Genomic DNA, 16,644 nt, shown 5'->3' on the forward strand with positions numbered 1-16,644 from the left:
CTTTCACTGTGGTTTTACCTACTCTAGATATTTCATACAAATGGAATTTGGCACTATGGGACCTTTAAAGTTTGACTTCATACCTGTTTGCATGGTCCATACATATTGTAGCATATGTCAGAACTTCATATTTTTTATGACTAAATAGTAGCTTATTGTATGCCACATTTTGTTTATCTACTCACTATTGATGGATGTGTGGGTTGTTTCCAATTATAAATATTCCATTCCAATTATAAATATTACTTCTCTGAACATTTATATGCAAATATTAAGTATAAATTTATGAGTAGAATTTCTGGATCAAGTGTTAGCTCTATGTTTAACTTTTTGAGGAACAGGGAAGCTATTTTACTAAGAGGCTGAACCATCTTCATTCCTATCAACAATGCAAAAGGTTCCAATTTGTCTAGTACTCATCAAAACTTAGTATTTTCTCATTTTTGATAGGAGCCTCACTAATGAGTCTGAAATGGTATGTCATTTTAGTTTCCATTTTTCTTTCCCTAATGAAGTTGGGCATCCTTTCATGTGACTGTTGGCCAATTATGTATTTTCTTTGGAGACATTTCTATTCAAATCCTTTCTCATTAAAATTGTCTTTCTCATTTAAAATTGAGTTATATTTTCTTTATTGAGTTATTTGTTCTGTATACTAAACCTTTTTCAGGCATGTGAATTACAAATATTTCCCCTTATTGTTATCAGCCTCCTTTTTAATTTCTTCATAATGTTCACTGAAGCACATACATTTATTTAGACTATTGTTGTCATATCTAAGAATAAATTTCCTAATCCAAGGTAATAAGATTTATTCATTGCCTCCCAATGTAATTGTAATTAAAGTAAAATGCAATTAAAATTACATTTTAATTCTTACATTATTTTCTGATTCATTTGGACTTAATTTTTTTGTTGTTGCTGTTTTGGATCATAGCAGGTAGTGTTCAGGGACCACTCCAGACTCAGTGCTCCAGGGTCCCTCCTGGTAGTGTCCAAGAGGACCACACAATGTCAGGGATCAAACCCCCTTCTTCTGTATGGAATGCATTTACTCTGCCTGTTGAGCTTTCTCCAACCCCTGGAGTTAATTTACATGTAGTGTGAAGTGAAGATCTAACTTCATCCTTTTGCTTGTGGCTGTCTATCTATACAATTGTCCTGTACTTTTGTAGAAAATAATTTTTATTTTTAAAAAATCAGTTGAGGGGGGCTGGAGCAAAACACAGCGGGTAGGGCATTTGCCTTGTAAGCGACTGACCCGGGTTTGATTACCAGCATCCCATATGGTCCCCTGAGCACCTCCAGAAGTAATTCCTGAGTGCAAAGCCAGGAATAACCCCTGTGCATCACCGGGTGTGACCCAAAAAGCAAAAAAAAAAAAAAATCAGTTGAGGGACTAGAGAGACTAGGTAGGGCATTTGCCTTGCATGATTGAACCTGAGTTCAATCCCCAGCCTCCCATATGGTTTCCTGAGCACCTCCAAGAATGATTCCTTAGCACAGAGCCAGGAGTAACCCCTGAGCATTGCTGGGTGTGGCCCCTAAACAGAAACAAAAAAACTTTTAAAAATTAGTTGTATATTGTGTATGCATTTATTTCTCAACTCACAAATCAATTTCATTGATCTACACCTCTACCCTTATACTGGTACAACACAATCTCAATGACTGTAGTTTGGTAGTAGATTTTGAAACTGCGAAGTATGAGTTCCCCTGTTTGCTCTTTCTCAAGATTTTATTGACTGTTCTTATCACTCTATTTTAAATATATTCAAATTTATTAAAAACAAAGAGGAAAACATGGCTAAGAGGTCAGAATAAATACTTCTATCTTGGGACAATTATCAGTTTTTAAAACCTATCAAAGCACACGTCAGACTCCCAAACCAGGCTTCGGATCAAGGCCAAGGGCAGCTAGGGGAAACATAGCCACATTCTGCACATTCCTGCAGAGCCTCATCCTCCTGGGCTCACGGCTGGGCTGTCCACAGCTGCTTGGGTGGATAGTGAGGTCACAATTCTAAGGGGGTTTCTCTTTTCACTCTTGCAAAACCAGAAGCCACTCAGCTGACGGTCTGAGTGAATCAAACTCTATTTCCAAGCAGATCACTAGTGTTTCCCAAACACCACATGCAACCCGCCCCCACAAATCCTTCTCAAGATACTACACTCTTTTTTTTCTGCTTTTTGAGTCACACCCAGTGATGCACAGAAGTTTCTCTTGGCTCATTCACTCAGGAATTACTCCTGGCGGTGCTCAGGGGACCATACTGGATGCTGGGGATCAAACCCAGGTCAGCTACATGCAAGGCAAATGCCCTACCCTCTGTGCTATTGCTCTAGCCCCAAGATTCTACACTCTTAAACAGCACTTTGGGGGGGGGCAGAGAGGCAAGGGGGTGCTATAACTAGTAGTGCTCAGAATTTCTTCCTGGCTCTGTGCTCATAAATTACTCCTGGTGGTTCTCAGAGGACCATATGTTATACTGGGGATCGAACCAGGGTCAGCTGTTTGCATGGCAAACCTAGTAAATACCTGTACTATCTCTCACCCCCAGGGCAGCATTTATGAAGAAAGCTTTATTCATTTGGTTATCTGCATACTAACTGATCCTTCCAATAAAGTCTTCATGGAAGACTCTGGCCCCAGCTAGGTTTCATAAAAGTTATTACAGAGGTATTGATTTCTGCCTTTGGACTCATTTTCTCTTTTCACTGAAAATATTCTGGGGACAGACATCTTCCCAGGTTCAGTATTATAATCTGCTGAGATTATAACCAACCATCTAGTTTCAAATTTTAAGCATTCTGAGTCCTGTTTTAAGCATTTAAGCATTCTGAGTCCTGTTTGTGGTTGGGGCTGTGCAGATAAGTTGATTCATTCTTGTGACAACTGACTGTGAATACTCATTTATCGATTCCTTCATGTATCAAAGATTCTGACAGTGACTGAGATGGATGGGATGTCACCTTCAAGAAGCTTCTAAGTGCTAGTATGAACAAAATCACATATGCCAGGGTTATCGGGCCTCATATTAGTTTTAGAGAGATTACTCTCTCCTGGCACCTTGAGGTAGTGCTGGGAGGAGAGGAACTCTACCTTTGCCAGGTAGAAGAGTAGAAGGGTTGATATTGGTAGTGATGGGCTGAATTCTGCAATTCCCTTGGCATTTAGTCATAGCAGCTTCAATCCTACTTCATCCCTTTATGGAGAAGAGAGGATTACGAGTGGGAACTGCAGAGAGCCCACGTGAAGGCTGTGTGCACGGTGGTTGCAAGTGACAGACTCTGAATAATTATTACATGATCACTTGCTGGTTATATGGGCTTATCCTCTCATCAGAGTTCAACCCTGAGAGGAATTTGTTCTCTTTTCATCAGGGAAAGGTGTCCAACAAGTCTGGGTACAGTGTAGCTATCAGTGGCAGGACTGTTACACTAAGAAAACTCAAAATAAAGTTCCCAGGGCTGGAGAGAGAGCCCAAGGGGTAATGCACCACATACTGACTCTGTGACTGACTCTGGTTCCATCCCCGGTACCACATAGGGTTGCACCCAAGCATCACCATGAGTACCCCCTGAGCAACTCCCCTGCCCCCCTAAATAAAGTTCCCACCTGAGTGTAAAGTGTTCAAATAAGTCAGCAAACTATGTAAGTGCTTATTACAGTGACCAAGAGAGATGACCTGGGAGCACGTGCGTGGTGTGTAGAGACTTTGGATTTAGTTCCCAGCACAACATGGTCCTCTCTAGGTTCCACTGGGGTGACCTTGTTAAGCACTGCCCAAGAATCCTGGTTAAGTATCTCTAGGGTTTGTGCACTGAGAACTCTTAGGAGACCCTACAAAAAGTACTAACCATGTATGTTGCCAGACATTGGAATTATGAACTCATGGGCCTTAGGCATTTACCTGGGGGGTGGGGGGAGCAATTAAGAGACTGTGTGTGTCAGAGGTAGACTGAGGACAGGGACCTCCAAAGTTGTGTGGTCTTTTCAAGACCAACCTTTTGATTCATAAATCAACGTACCACGACCCACAGAAAGGGTATGTGCAGACAAACCTTTTAGCCACATCAGTGATCATATTAACCAGAATCCAGAGTCTACCAGGAATTGAGGCTCCAGCACACAGTGTGGGGTTAGCTCACGCTTTATAATTTTTCAAAGAAAGATTCCACACAAGATCAAGCAAAGAGGTGGCCTATCAGACTTGTGGAGTCACTCAAAGGTGTGGTGAATAAAAGTACAGTCCTAACACCTTCCTCCTGGTTGTGAAAAGCCACATCACGGCAAGGAAGGGAACGCCATCAAACAGCTTAAACTGGGGTTTCTTTGAACTGAGGTGAAGGCCTCTATGAAGATCTGAGCATCTCAGTGATCATGGCCTGTGGTCGGCAGAGCCTTCGAAAATGTTGGAATTTGGTGGTACAAATTGAGGTATGTTTATTTTCAGACTTCTGAGCATGTATTGAGATTGTGAGAGGAAAATAATTTGCAAAGGTCTGTGTCTGGGCAAAGAAGCAGAAGCAGGAATTTTAGTTTTGTTTTCCAAGTGCTTTGACTTCCCTCTAAAACTATTGTTTCATTCCAAATGAAATTGGGAGGGGACACACTAAAGTTAATTGTTAATCTCCAGTTTCTTCTTCAGGGGAAGAAGCTGGAATGCCATTACGGGAAAGAAAGAGTGTTGTAATTCTCTCTGACTGCAAGTCATTCCATCACCATGTGCTCATCCAGCTTCAAAGGCACATTAAGATGCTGGGGCAACCCAGGATGCTAGAGCACACCCTGCAGCGGGAAAGACAGCCTTGGTCTATTGGCTGACACCCCAGACATTTTTTTTTAACTCCAAGAGTAACTCAGCTTGTGACTTTGTTATTTTTAAAATCAACTCTACCCTTTCAAGAGAAAACACTGCCCAAGTTGTTTGATTATGAGGTTTCAGATCAGCAAAAAAGAAGGAAATTTCCGCATCATGGATGGGTGGAGAGGGAATCAGAAACTCGACTCCCTAACATTCTTTTTAGGGACCTGTGTAGGTCATCAACATTCAACACCTCATTCAACACAAGGAGAAACTCAGGAAATGATGCAGCAACATCTTACTTTACTCAGTACCTTCATTCATACCTGAAGTGTTTATCATCAGTGTGGTCACTGTGATAAAGCTTGTTCTTAGCTCTGAGGCCTTCTATTTATTCTGATTGCTGGTGGGTAACAATTTCAGATTCTCTGAGTCATTACCTATCCCTTCACATGGCAGCCCCATCTGCTTGGACTATGGAAATGTCCAAACTATCTCCCTGCATCTACTAATACTGGCATCTTCCTTCACTCACAGAGTTCCAGAACATTCACCTTCCACATTGTCCTATTTTGTCCCTTTCCTGAGCAGCTCATTCTGACTCCCAAGTTGTTTAGATCCAGCTCTTCTCCTGTCTGGAGGTAACTCATTTATTCAGCCATTGCTCACTGAGTGTGTCATCTATGTGATCCTATCTTTGGCAATGGGGATGTCACTGTCACTGTCACTGTCCTCCCATTGTTCATCCATTTGCTCGAGCGGGCCCAGGAACGTCTCCATTGTGAGACTTGTTACTGTTTTTGGAATATCGAATACGCCACAGGGAGCTCAAATACGCCACAGGTACCTTGCCAGGCTCTGCCGTGCGGGCAGGATATTCTCGGTGGCTTGCTGGGCTCTCTGAAAGGGGCGAAGGAACCGAACCCAGGTCGGCTGCGTACAAGGCAAACGACCCACCACTGTGCTATGGCTCCAGCCTGGCAATGGGAATATTGAGATAAAATGGTCTTTGTTGCATTTCTGTTGTGATGGAGTAACCCAGGATTGGAAACACAACCTCATGGGTTCTAATACGTGTGTATGGCAGAAATGTGGGAGTGTGGGAGATTTGCGTGCAGATTTCTGTGATGGGGAGGTAACTCCTGAAGAAAGCACCCTTTCAGCAAAGATCTGAAGGGGATAAGATGTTCCTTGTTTGCTTGTTGGAGTCTCACACACTCTTAACAGTAGCCGCTACTCAAGTCCTTGCAAATAGAGACCTCGGCTTGCTCTCTTCTCTGTCTCCAGCGCCCTATATGGGCTGAGCACATAGTAGGTAAACAGCAGATATTTTTACAACAAATGCAAATGTGAGGAGATAGATCTCTCTATGCAAGGTTTGAGAAGTCTTGGTCTTTGCTGCTGCCTTAACTCTCAGAGCCAAAAGGAGAGTTGTAGCTCAGAGGTGTACACTTCGGTAAAGAAAATCCACTTCCTTCTCATCTGCCTCTTCTGAAAGCCCAGTTCTGAAAGGAGCTTATTTGAGGATGTCAAAGTTTTGATCACTCAGTTATTAGACTAGAAGAGTTTAACAAGATGGGATTTCACAACAGAAGATGAGACGCTAGAGGAAGCAGTGGTTCTGACCTCTGGTGTTATAACTTAAGACAGGATGAGGATAGGGGTGAAGAGGGAGGATGTCAGAAGCAGGGAGGGAGGCAGTATTTCTGCCCACAGCTGTCCCGGAGGTACAAAGTGCTTTGGGGGCACCCAGTTGAGTCAGCCAAGTGTTTGACTTTGTGTCTGCTTACCAACCATGAGAACTTGCCTCATCATTTAACTTCTGCTCCTGTTAAAGGAAAATAGATTCTGCCACTTGTTAAAAATAGGTGGAAGACTTTAGTACTATCAGCATAGGAAAGAGTGAGCTCAACTGAATTCAGCAAGGGTAATGAGGATTTTTGTAGCTAAGGATCAGGTGACGGGGTAAGGACAGACCAGTAGGAAAAGGAGACATTAAGAATAGGTGGATTCTTGCCAAAGGCTGAGATATCAAGGTGGTAGCTGAGGAATTAGATCAGATATTAGAAGCTGGAGGATTTTCTCTAAACTGACATAGCAGAAATTTTGCAGAAACTGTTCACTGTGGGCGTGGACTTAGAAGTTCAAGGATATGGCCTTGTTGAGAAGGGGTTCAAAACATGGGGCCAGAGTGATCGTACACTGGGTAGGATGCTGGCCTTACACATTACTGATCTGGATTTGATGCCCAGCACCCTATATATGGTCCCCTGAGCTGCTCTAGGATGATCCCAAAGCACTGAGTCAGGACCTCAGAACCACCAGGTATGGCCCAGAAACCAAAAGAGGAAAAAGGTCAAAACAGCCTACCTTTCTCTTAATAAAACTATTTTACTTTAAAAAATGAAAACAAAAACAGCCTACCTAAGTTTGGTCAAGGAGAGACCTTTGCCAGCCTCCTTTTTCTCATCTGATAAGTGACTGAGAACAGTTATGCCAGTGAAACCTACCTGTGGAGCTGTTTTCCAGTAAGTCGGGCAGAAGACACCAGGTAAAACCTTCATTGATGAGCAAATGTCACCTTTTTGCTAAGTAGAATCTAAAACTTGGAAAGACCTCTGTGAATTTCCTTCAGAGTAGCACGCTTCTCTCTCTCTCTCTCTCTCTCTCTCTCTCTCTCTCTCTCTCTCTCTCTCCCTCTCTCTCCCTCTCTCTCCCTCTCTCTCTCTGTTTCTCTCCATATCCTGTTTTCTTTAGGTTTCTCTCTCTCTCTCTCTCTCTCTCTCTCTCTCTCTCTCTCTCTCTCTCTCTCACACACACACACACACACACACAGACTCAGCACTGCCCAGGGGCTACTCTGATCTGTGCTTGGGGGATGCTCCTGATGGTGTCCAGGTTCTGGGGATTGAACCTGTGTCTCCTGCATGCAAAGTGTGTGCTCAGTTCACTGCACTATCTCCCTGATCTTCCACTCCATTTTTACCTAGTAACCTTTTTAGTCCTGAGTTAACTTATCAGAGGTCAGCTGATCCATGGCAGAAAAGGGAACTAATGCTGAAAAGAGTGTAGATTTAGAGGATCTATTCCAGAAAGAGGCTGAGGTGAACAGAGTGCTGTGGGGTGGGCAGTCAGCAGTGCCCAGGTCTTTACAGTATTCCCCCATGACCCAGACTTAAGGAAGACATTTGTCTTGATAAGAGCTAGTTTTGAAACAGTGGAGAGAAGAGAATTTATTGAAACAACCTCCTTATCTTTGGGGGAATACCAAATTGTATTTTCATTTTGCATAATACTTCAAAATAAACAGGATAAATAGAAATACTACTGTCGTAGAAGAAAACCATCATAAAATATCAAGGAATACAAACATTTATTGAGCTATGTTTGGTAAGTATGACTTCAAAAATACAAAACAACTTAAATAGTATAGTTCACCACACGTAAAAAAAAATGTTTGCGATGTCTATTCCAAAGAATATATCTTTAAGTTATAGAGAGTAGTTATAAAACTATAAAAAGTTGAATATTATGATAAAAATGGTCACAAAAGAATATCATCTGGGATGGTCTACAAACAGTTGTAATAGCTTACCAGACAAAGAATGTAAATAAAACCAACAGAAGAAAGACTTGTTCAGAAGATTTTTATCAAGAATGTATATGTACTACAAAACAGTTACAATAACTGTGATTTTTTTTGCATCTCAATTCTAGAAAATATGTCAAAAAATAACATCCCATAAGTGCATATAAACTAGAATAATGTTTTTAATGATGTTAGGACTTAATGCAGCGATAAAAGCACTTCAGAACTAGCACATTCATCTAAATAAATATCTCCTCAGTTATTTGTTCTCAATCTTAAAAGCATTAAATTGATGTAGCACCTTGTCTTCTCATAGGTAACATAAATTTTAGTCTTTTTTTTTTAAGAATGACACACACACAAAAAAATCTTCCAAGTAAATGCATGAGTTGTTGATATATTTGGAAACTTCCATTGGTTCTGACCATAAGCAGGGTGAGGCTGTTTGGGTGTGGCAGGAAAAGGTGTTCATGTGAGCCTGAGGGCACACTGATTCAGAACAGGCATTATTATTGTGGGCTCATCACTATGTACTTATTTAAGCAGATGAGAGAGAGAGAGTGTGTGTGTTTGCGTGTGTGTGTGTCTGTGTGTGTGTGTGTGCACGTGCACGCAGGCACAACCATTTTAGGGGGAATAATAAGTATTGGAGAGCAAAGGCATCAATACATGATTTGAATTTCACCATTCAGTGGCAAAAGATGTAAAATGCTGGCTGGAAACTCGGCAGCTGGGCTCCTAGGAAGTCTTCACTGGGGAAAGCCTTCTGCCAAAATAATAAGAGGGACAATTGAAGACCTCTTGTTAAAGATCAACTTTCCCATGAAGTAAAAAGAAAGCCAGGACATTAAGACAAAAGACATGCATCTTAATCATGAATGTCATTCATAAAACACCCTTTGTCTATTCAGGGCGATTTTAGTACTTAGCTCTGTGGGCCAAGAGCAGAAAAGAACAAGGAGGAATTTTTATCAAGTTACGCTTTCAATGAACTGAACTTTCTATGAAAGAATTCAAATCTCCTTCATTCAGTACTGGATATTTCTTTTTTCTTAAAGCCAGGGTAGTTTTGTTTCTTAAAGTTAAGGGTGATACTCAGTAAGCAATTTTCTAAACCACTCCAGAAAAGTGTTTGCTTCACTGATGATTTGTTAACTATGTTCAATCCAGAAGAGGAGAAAAGGAAACTGGGATACTTAGTTTATTTTCTTTTCTTATTTTAAAAAAAATAAGCATTACCTCTCTAGCGAAAGGATTTTTTTTTCTCTTTGAACTAGATCAATGCATTCAACTTTTGTCTATACTATGGAGTTATAAATCCTTGTGAGAGCTGAACACACCCTCCAGGCCAGCAAATGGCCAGGAGGAGAGACAAAATCATTTGCAGGCACTATGGTATTTGATTACTAACTATGACAGTCTCTTTTCACCCCAGCTAAAGAATAAATGCATATGCTTCAAAGATCCCCCAAAGCTATTGATCGGCAGCAGTGGATTAGGACTCCAGATACAAAGACAATGCTCATAAGACCTGTGAATTTATTCTAGAGGTTTTTCTCCCTCTAGGCATAAGCAAAGAAGTTTTAATTAAATATTTATTAGCTAAGCCTTTGACTGGCCTAAGCCTAGGAAAAGATAAAATAATGAAAGCAAGGACGGGTTTGCTCAGTTGAGCATTGCTGAAATATAAATCTCTGCTCTGAGTTTCACTAAGGTGTGTCCAAGCACCTCACTCCCTCTTGCTTCTGGGATGCTATATTTTGCAACTGTATTTGATCATGGAATTTCAGGACTGCTCTTGAGTTTGGGAAGGAAGCATGTGGCCAATGAGTCAGATTTTAAAATTGTGAAAAGGGCTATTTTTCATGAGTTGAGATGATGTATGGGCTTGGTCATGCTTGTTTCAGATAACAACAGAGGTTGAAGAAGAAAGGGCTATAATCTGTTCTATCCCAGTTGTTGAATTCAGTCTGTTATCACCCTCCACCCATTTGCTATTCCTCTGAAAGTCATTGGCACAACAGTCTAACTCAGCCAACATTAAAGGGGGAAAGCCAGGAACAGGAGAGTGGGGTCTCATTTATAAATCTCTCAATGATTCTCTTGAATATTATCCTTGAAGACACGAACCCACTCAACTCAAAAATGAGAACTTGAATTCTATTATCTGGTCACAACTAGTGGTTTTAATCATGTACATATGTTTCAGTTTCAAAATTAAATAAATAGAGGTCTTGGGGCCAGAAAGACAGCACAAAAAGTAGGATGTTTGGTTTTGTGACTGAAATCTCCAGGCTCTCACAGATCTGAGGATGGGCAACGTCCCTGCATCCCTCAGTTCTTAGGGATCCTGGAGTCATGCCCAGGAACTGCCTTTGGCACCATATAAGCTCATTAACTAGCCAAGATCCAAAGACTCACAAGTAAATCTCAGAAGAGATCAACAAGCTGCAGAGATGTCTCCAGAACCAAAAGTCATCATCCAGTTAAAAATTTAACTCCAGTTGTATCACCTTACTTAAATTTTTAGAATTCCTGGAGAATGCAACATCTCATATTCTATACCACTGATGTAACAGTAGTAGCACACTACATTGGATGGGATGTAAAGTTAGAAGGCAACCAATCTCAATTAAAAAATTGTAGCACACAGGCTCAACCTGTAACAATATGTTAGAAATCTCTTAGACAGAGGTTTAATGGCTCCCGGGTGAGACCTCCACACACTTTCTTTTAAGAAAACCTTTTTTGATCACTTTTAGTGAATTATTCATAAGAAGTAATGCACAATCAATTATTTAGGGACTGCTATTGGAACAGGCTTGGATAGTGGTTGGGAAAATTCAAAATAATGGTGGTGGGATGGTGTAATGGTGGTGAGATTGGTGTTGGAATGTTGAATGTAATAAATTTTTGTGAACAACTTTAAAAAAATGTAGGATGCTTTTCTTACTTTGTGGTCAACCCAAGTTTGATGCCTGATACTACCTATGGTCCCCAAGCTCAACCAGGAGTAATCCCTGAGCACAGAGTCAGGAGTAAGGCCTGAGCACTGCCAAGTGTGGTCTCTGCCCTTCCTTTGGCCAAAATAAATAAATAAATAAATCAAAAAGAAAAATCTTGATTTTTTTTTAAAAGACAGTGACTCTGCTTTTAGGCATTATGATTTAAAGATTTATTTATATAAATTCTGCAAATGAGTATTTTCCAAAATCATTCCAGGTGACGTTAATTTAGAGTTGTTCCAGATCTAGATGGTATTTTACTGACTTCAATTTGTCATATGAAATGGCTCCAATGAAAATATGACTGATTATTTAAAAGGAGGGTGTAAATGTTCCATCCAGCCCAAATCAGTTGTGCTTGAAGAAAGGGGTGGATGCTTTATTCTTTTTGTATTTCTAGTTTCCATTCCCTTACCCACCCACCCCCAGTGGAGAAGGCCATTGATGTGCCAAAGGTACAGCAAGGAGAATGGTTTGTACAAGTCCTGACTCAGTCTTTCTTTTTCAGCCCCCACAGCCCATCCAGAGGATCACATTGTTACCACAGGTATTGAAGATGGCATGGAGACAACAGGTGCAGAAGATAACGATGTGACACCAGGGGTCACTGAAGAGCCCAATGGCTCTACGAGCTTACACAGTCTGGTGAGTGTCCCAGGAAGCCTTATCTAAAATTCAGTCTGGAAGCATGTCATCATATTTCAGGAGAAGATAGATACACTGATGAATAATAGACAGTGAGACATAGTGAATTTCATATATATGGTGACTGTATGAGTCACCGTACAAAGAAATTGAGCAGAATCAGGGAGATAGCTCAATGTACTAAAGTGCATGCTTCACGTGCAGGAAGTATGAGTCGAATCCCTAGTGGATACCACATAGAGCCCCAAACACAGAGCCGGAAGTAACTCCTGAGCATTTCCCAGTGTGACCCAAAAGCCAGAAAAAAGAAATAAAAAAGAGGGATTCTCATATAGCCTGCAACAGAAACCACTTAATTTAATCCACTTAGCAGGTAGCTAGTATGGTGATCACAGATGATTTGAGAACATGTACCAGGGCTCTCCAACTGATGAGGAGGTAGGTTTTTAACTGTCTGATCTGCTATAGCAGATCAATACAATAAAAACCTAGACACTGTAGCACTATCCGTGCTATAAAAATTTTAATGTGTCTTTTTCTGTTCCTGTCTTATATAAATTCATAAACATAGATTAGGGTCTCATCCACAGACAACACTGGTATAGGGTAAGTAAGAATCTCAATGGACACATTCCTCATTGCATGGACTTTTAATCAATCCATGAGTGTCTCCAGCACTGACCTTAGGCAGCATTAGGCACATTAAGTGGGAGGCACTGGGAAACATTGAGGAATAAACCATATATAAACCATACTGTCCACCTCAGAGAAGCTTATCCTTTAGTTAGTGACCTGGAACAGACCTTCCTATTTGACCCCCTTGCATCTCAATCCCTATCCCTTTATTTTAGTCATGTTAGTCTTTCTGACTCCTGGGCTCATGTTCCCACTTAGACATTTTTTTCTTTTGTTTCATACACTCCCCAGAGCTTCCCACAGCTGACTTATCAAATTTAAGCATTTTCACATTCAAATTCTAGGATTCTCAAATTCAAATGTTATCTCTGAGTCTTACAGTCATACCACCCTCATTACCACCATTTCCATGTTCAAATTACTCTCTAGTCCAGAGGTGAACAAACTGTTACTAGATTTGACCTCCCTGCCTATTTTTGTAAATTAAGTTATTTTTGCTTGGGTTTTCATGTCTTGTTCTGGGAATTGACTCCAGAGCCTCACACATGTGAGACATCCACTTCACCACTGAGTCACACATCCCTGATCCTATAAATTATGTTTTATTGGAACATGGCAATATCCATTCCACTGAGAATTGTCTATGAGGCTTGTCTGTGCTTTCATACTTTCTTAGAGTAGAGTAGTGTGTTGCAACAGAACTCAATGGTCTCTAATGCTGAAAATATTTGTCATTTGACTTCTACAATATTTTACCAACCCCTGATCCTAACTTAATTCTCTCCAAAGCACTCAAGGTTATCTAAACTTACATTTTTGCTTTATTTATTGAATATTCACAGCTTTCCACCCTTCCCAAACATAAACTTCAAGAGGAGAAGAAATTCATAATACTCACATTTAAAATCCCCACAGTCTAGAAACTTAAGGGCATAGTAGTACTCATTAGCATATTTTATTGTGTTAAAATATAACAAGCACTGTGTCATTTTGGGAGTTGACTCCAAATCACAGTTCAGGGCCACTGGAGGCTTTTCCCAGCAATTTTCTGCTGGAGGATGCTTCAGTGCCTGGATTCAGAATTATTCTGGGTCACCAGGGCTATAGGTGCTGGGGTGGGGGTGGAGGTGATGTATACTGCCTGAGATACAATTTGGCATCTTGTGCATATTTGACATGAACATACACTAGGGCCCTTTGAACTATTTTCTCAGCCCTGAAATTTACTGTTGTAAGTGTATAGTTCAGTGCTGTTCGGTTATTCCCCTTGTAGAACTGGTCTCCGGATATTTTTAATCTTGCAAATCCAAAGCATGGTACTATTAAACAGCTTAAGGTTTCCTTCTTCCTCCAGTGCCTGTGCACTATCGTTATTCTTTCTATCTCCATAATACTGACCACTCTAAGTATCTTATCTGATGGAATCTACTATATTACAGTTATGTCTCCTGATGATTGTAATGTCCTCAAGTAGTATATTGCAGAATTACCTTCTTTCTTTTTTTCAAAAAGACCAAGTAATATTCCATTTTGTATATATACCATATTCATTCCTCTGTAATATGTGGTTTGGGTTGTTTCCATCTCTTGGTTATTATGAGTAATGTAGATATAAACATGGATGTGCAAATATTCCTTTCCGATTCTGCTTTCAATAGTTTTGGACATAAGCCCAAATATTGAATTGCTGGATATTATGATAATTCCATTTCTCTCACTCTTGCTCACTTGCAAGTCTTGCTTGTTGACTGTGAATTTGAGCAAGAGAGATTAGTTAATCTTGTTCTATACCTTGCTCTATAATACTATAATACCTACTTAATAATATATTTTTGGATTCCCTAGAAGATGTTTAAAAGGTTTGGCATATAATAATCTCTCAATAAAGTTACATATTATTCTAATTGGATAAGGCATGAAATCATGTAGTAATACATCATATGTGCCAAGTAAATAGTACAGGAAAAAGTGTGATCCAAGTTTAAGAGAGAGAGAAAAATTAAAACCCAGTGACCCACATTTTCTAAAGATTTAAGATAATAGGAAGTTGGCATACTAACCATTTGTTATTCATTTATGTTTTAAACATAAGAAGATGTTTTAAACATTATAGTTGTTTCTGTTATACCTCATTTTCATCTCTACTAGGTAACAACAAGTCCAGAGAGAATAACTGACATGCACATAGAAGATCAGTCAACTGTGGAAGGCACAACTCAGACTCAAGAAGAGAGCCAGATCACCACAACCATGAGTATGGTCACTAGTCACAGTCACAGTCACAGTCACAGTCACCCCACAGGTGAGAAAACTGGTTGTCTCAAAAGAGGTTTATTTTCTTTTGCCTCATCAGTGTGTTCCAAATAACATATGAACGAATATAATGATCAATAGGATACAATTTGGCATGTAAGAACAAATTATAATCCAAAGTTTATGTGGTGGGGTCAAAATTTATTTCATTTAAAGAACTTTGTATTGCCACCTAACAGCATAAAATCAGCCAAAATGTATAAATCTTAGTCAATTCCATTATTAATATTTAACATCTTAAATTAATATCTTTGCACCTGATGCTAAAAAAGTATTACAAAGTTCTTTAAACTTTATCTCTATTTATTTATTTTGGTTTTGTGGTCCCAAAACCAAAAGAAAGAAATAGAGTGTATAGCTCTAGAGCTTTCTTTATAAATATTAAGAAATGTGTTTAGGATTAAAATAAACTATACCTTATACTGTAAGTTGATAGGAATAGAGAATAAAAAGAACTAATCCTCAAAAAACTGTTCTGAGTTTTGCTAACTTTAGAATTTTATGTAATCTTAAAATTATAAATTTTATCTAGAAAGTTCTTTACATCTTTAAATAAATGTAAGCATAGTCACCTTGACTATAACAATGGTTCCTCAAGTCAGTTGTTTAGCTGAACACCTGGAAAGTTATTCTTTATTATTCAGTATATGTTTTTCAGACCCAACAACCAATCAGGTTTTTAAAATTCTATGACATTTCTGAAGATTTTGATGTATATTTATATGCCCTTTTTTGTATTTATAGCAACAGTTCCACAGCAGCTAAAATGTAAAATCAATCAACAGATGAGTGGATAAACAGAACAGAATATATGTAGGCAATGGAATATCATATAACTATTAATTATTATTTTGGGGAAGCACACCTGACTGTACTCAGGGTTTACTCCTGGCTCTGTGCTCAGGCATCACTCTTGATGGCCCCGGGGGACCATATTGGGTTCTGGGGATCAAATCTAGGTTAGCCGCTTATAAGGCGAGTGTCATACACACTGTATTATCGCTGTGATAATTTGTATTATTTGAACTTTAAAGAGAATAAAAGTATGACATGTGCTGCAATATGGTAAACTTTGAAGACATTGTGCTAAGTGAAAAGTATGCTAAGAGAACATAAGCTATTCGCCAAAAGATGAATACCATTTAATACAGTAGCACTTAGATGAGGTACATAATGCTGTCAAATTCAGACACAGAGGATATAAAAGTAGTTTCCAGAGACTAGGCAATAGGGAGTTATTACTTAATGAATATATATATATATATCACTGGACAGTATACTTAAAAATGGTGATGATAGTCAATTTTGTGCTGTGTATATTTTTATCACATGGGATTAAGATATAGTTTTATTAAGTGCTTTGAAAATAAAGTAGTGGTAATCCAAGATAATGAAAAGAGCTAACATTTAAATACTATTGAGAAACATATTGTTTAAGCATGGAAAGAATCAACAATATAATTGATTATTTGAAGGTATTTAAAATTTGTATAATTGATGATGTGGAAGATGAACTGACTGACAGCTAACAGTGAGAAGAAAATGGAGACTTCCAGGTTGACTAGTCTTTTTTTTTTTAAATCAAGTCTGGCAGTTTACTACTCTAAATAAATAAGTCATTCTCAGTTACCTGGAAATAGTCATGGTT

General features: G+C 39.3%; 1 protein-coding gene across 3 annotated transcripts in view; it reads left to right on the forward strand.

The window, feature by feature from the left end:
* The window catches only part of PDPN (podoplanin), a 30,508-nt gene that overhangs the window by 8,268 nt on the left and 5,596 nt on the right, over positions 1 to 16,644 (forward strand). For 2 of the 3 annotated variants that reach the window (XM_056123145.1, XM_056123146.1), the window contains exons 2-3: positions 11,911 to 12,047; positions 14,832 to 14,985. In XM_056123145.1, the coding sequence (XP_055979120.1) occupies positions 11,911 to 12,047; positions 14,832 to 14,985 (291 nt within the window). The remainder of the gene's footprint in view (positions 1 to 11,910; positions 12,048 to 14,831; positions 14,986 to 16,644) is intronic. The other variant, XM_056123147.1, reaches the window with a different exon arrangement.

The sequence above is a fragment of the Sorex fumeus genome, unplaced genomic scaffold (genome assembly GCF_029834395.1).
Source record: "Sorex fumeus unplaced genomic scaffold, SorFum_2.1 ptg000047l, whole genome shotgun sequence".
In the NCBI taxonomy this organism is placed as follows: Eukaryota; Metazoa; Chordata; class Mammalia; order Eulipotyphla; family Soricidae; genus Sorex; species Sorex fumeus.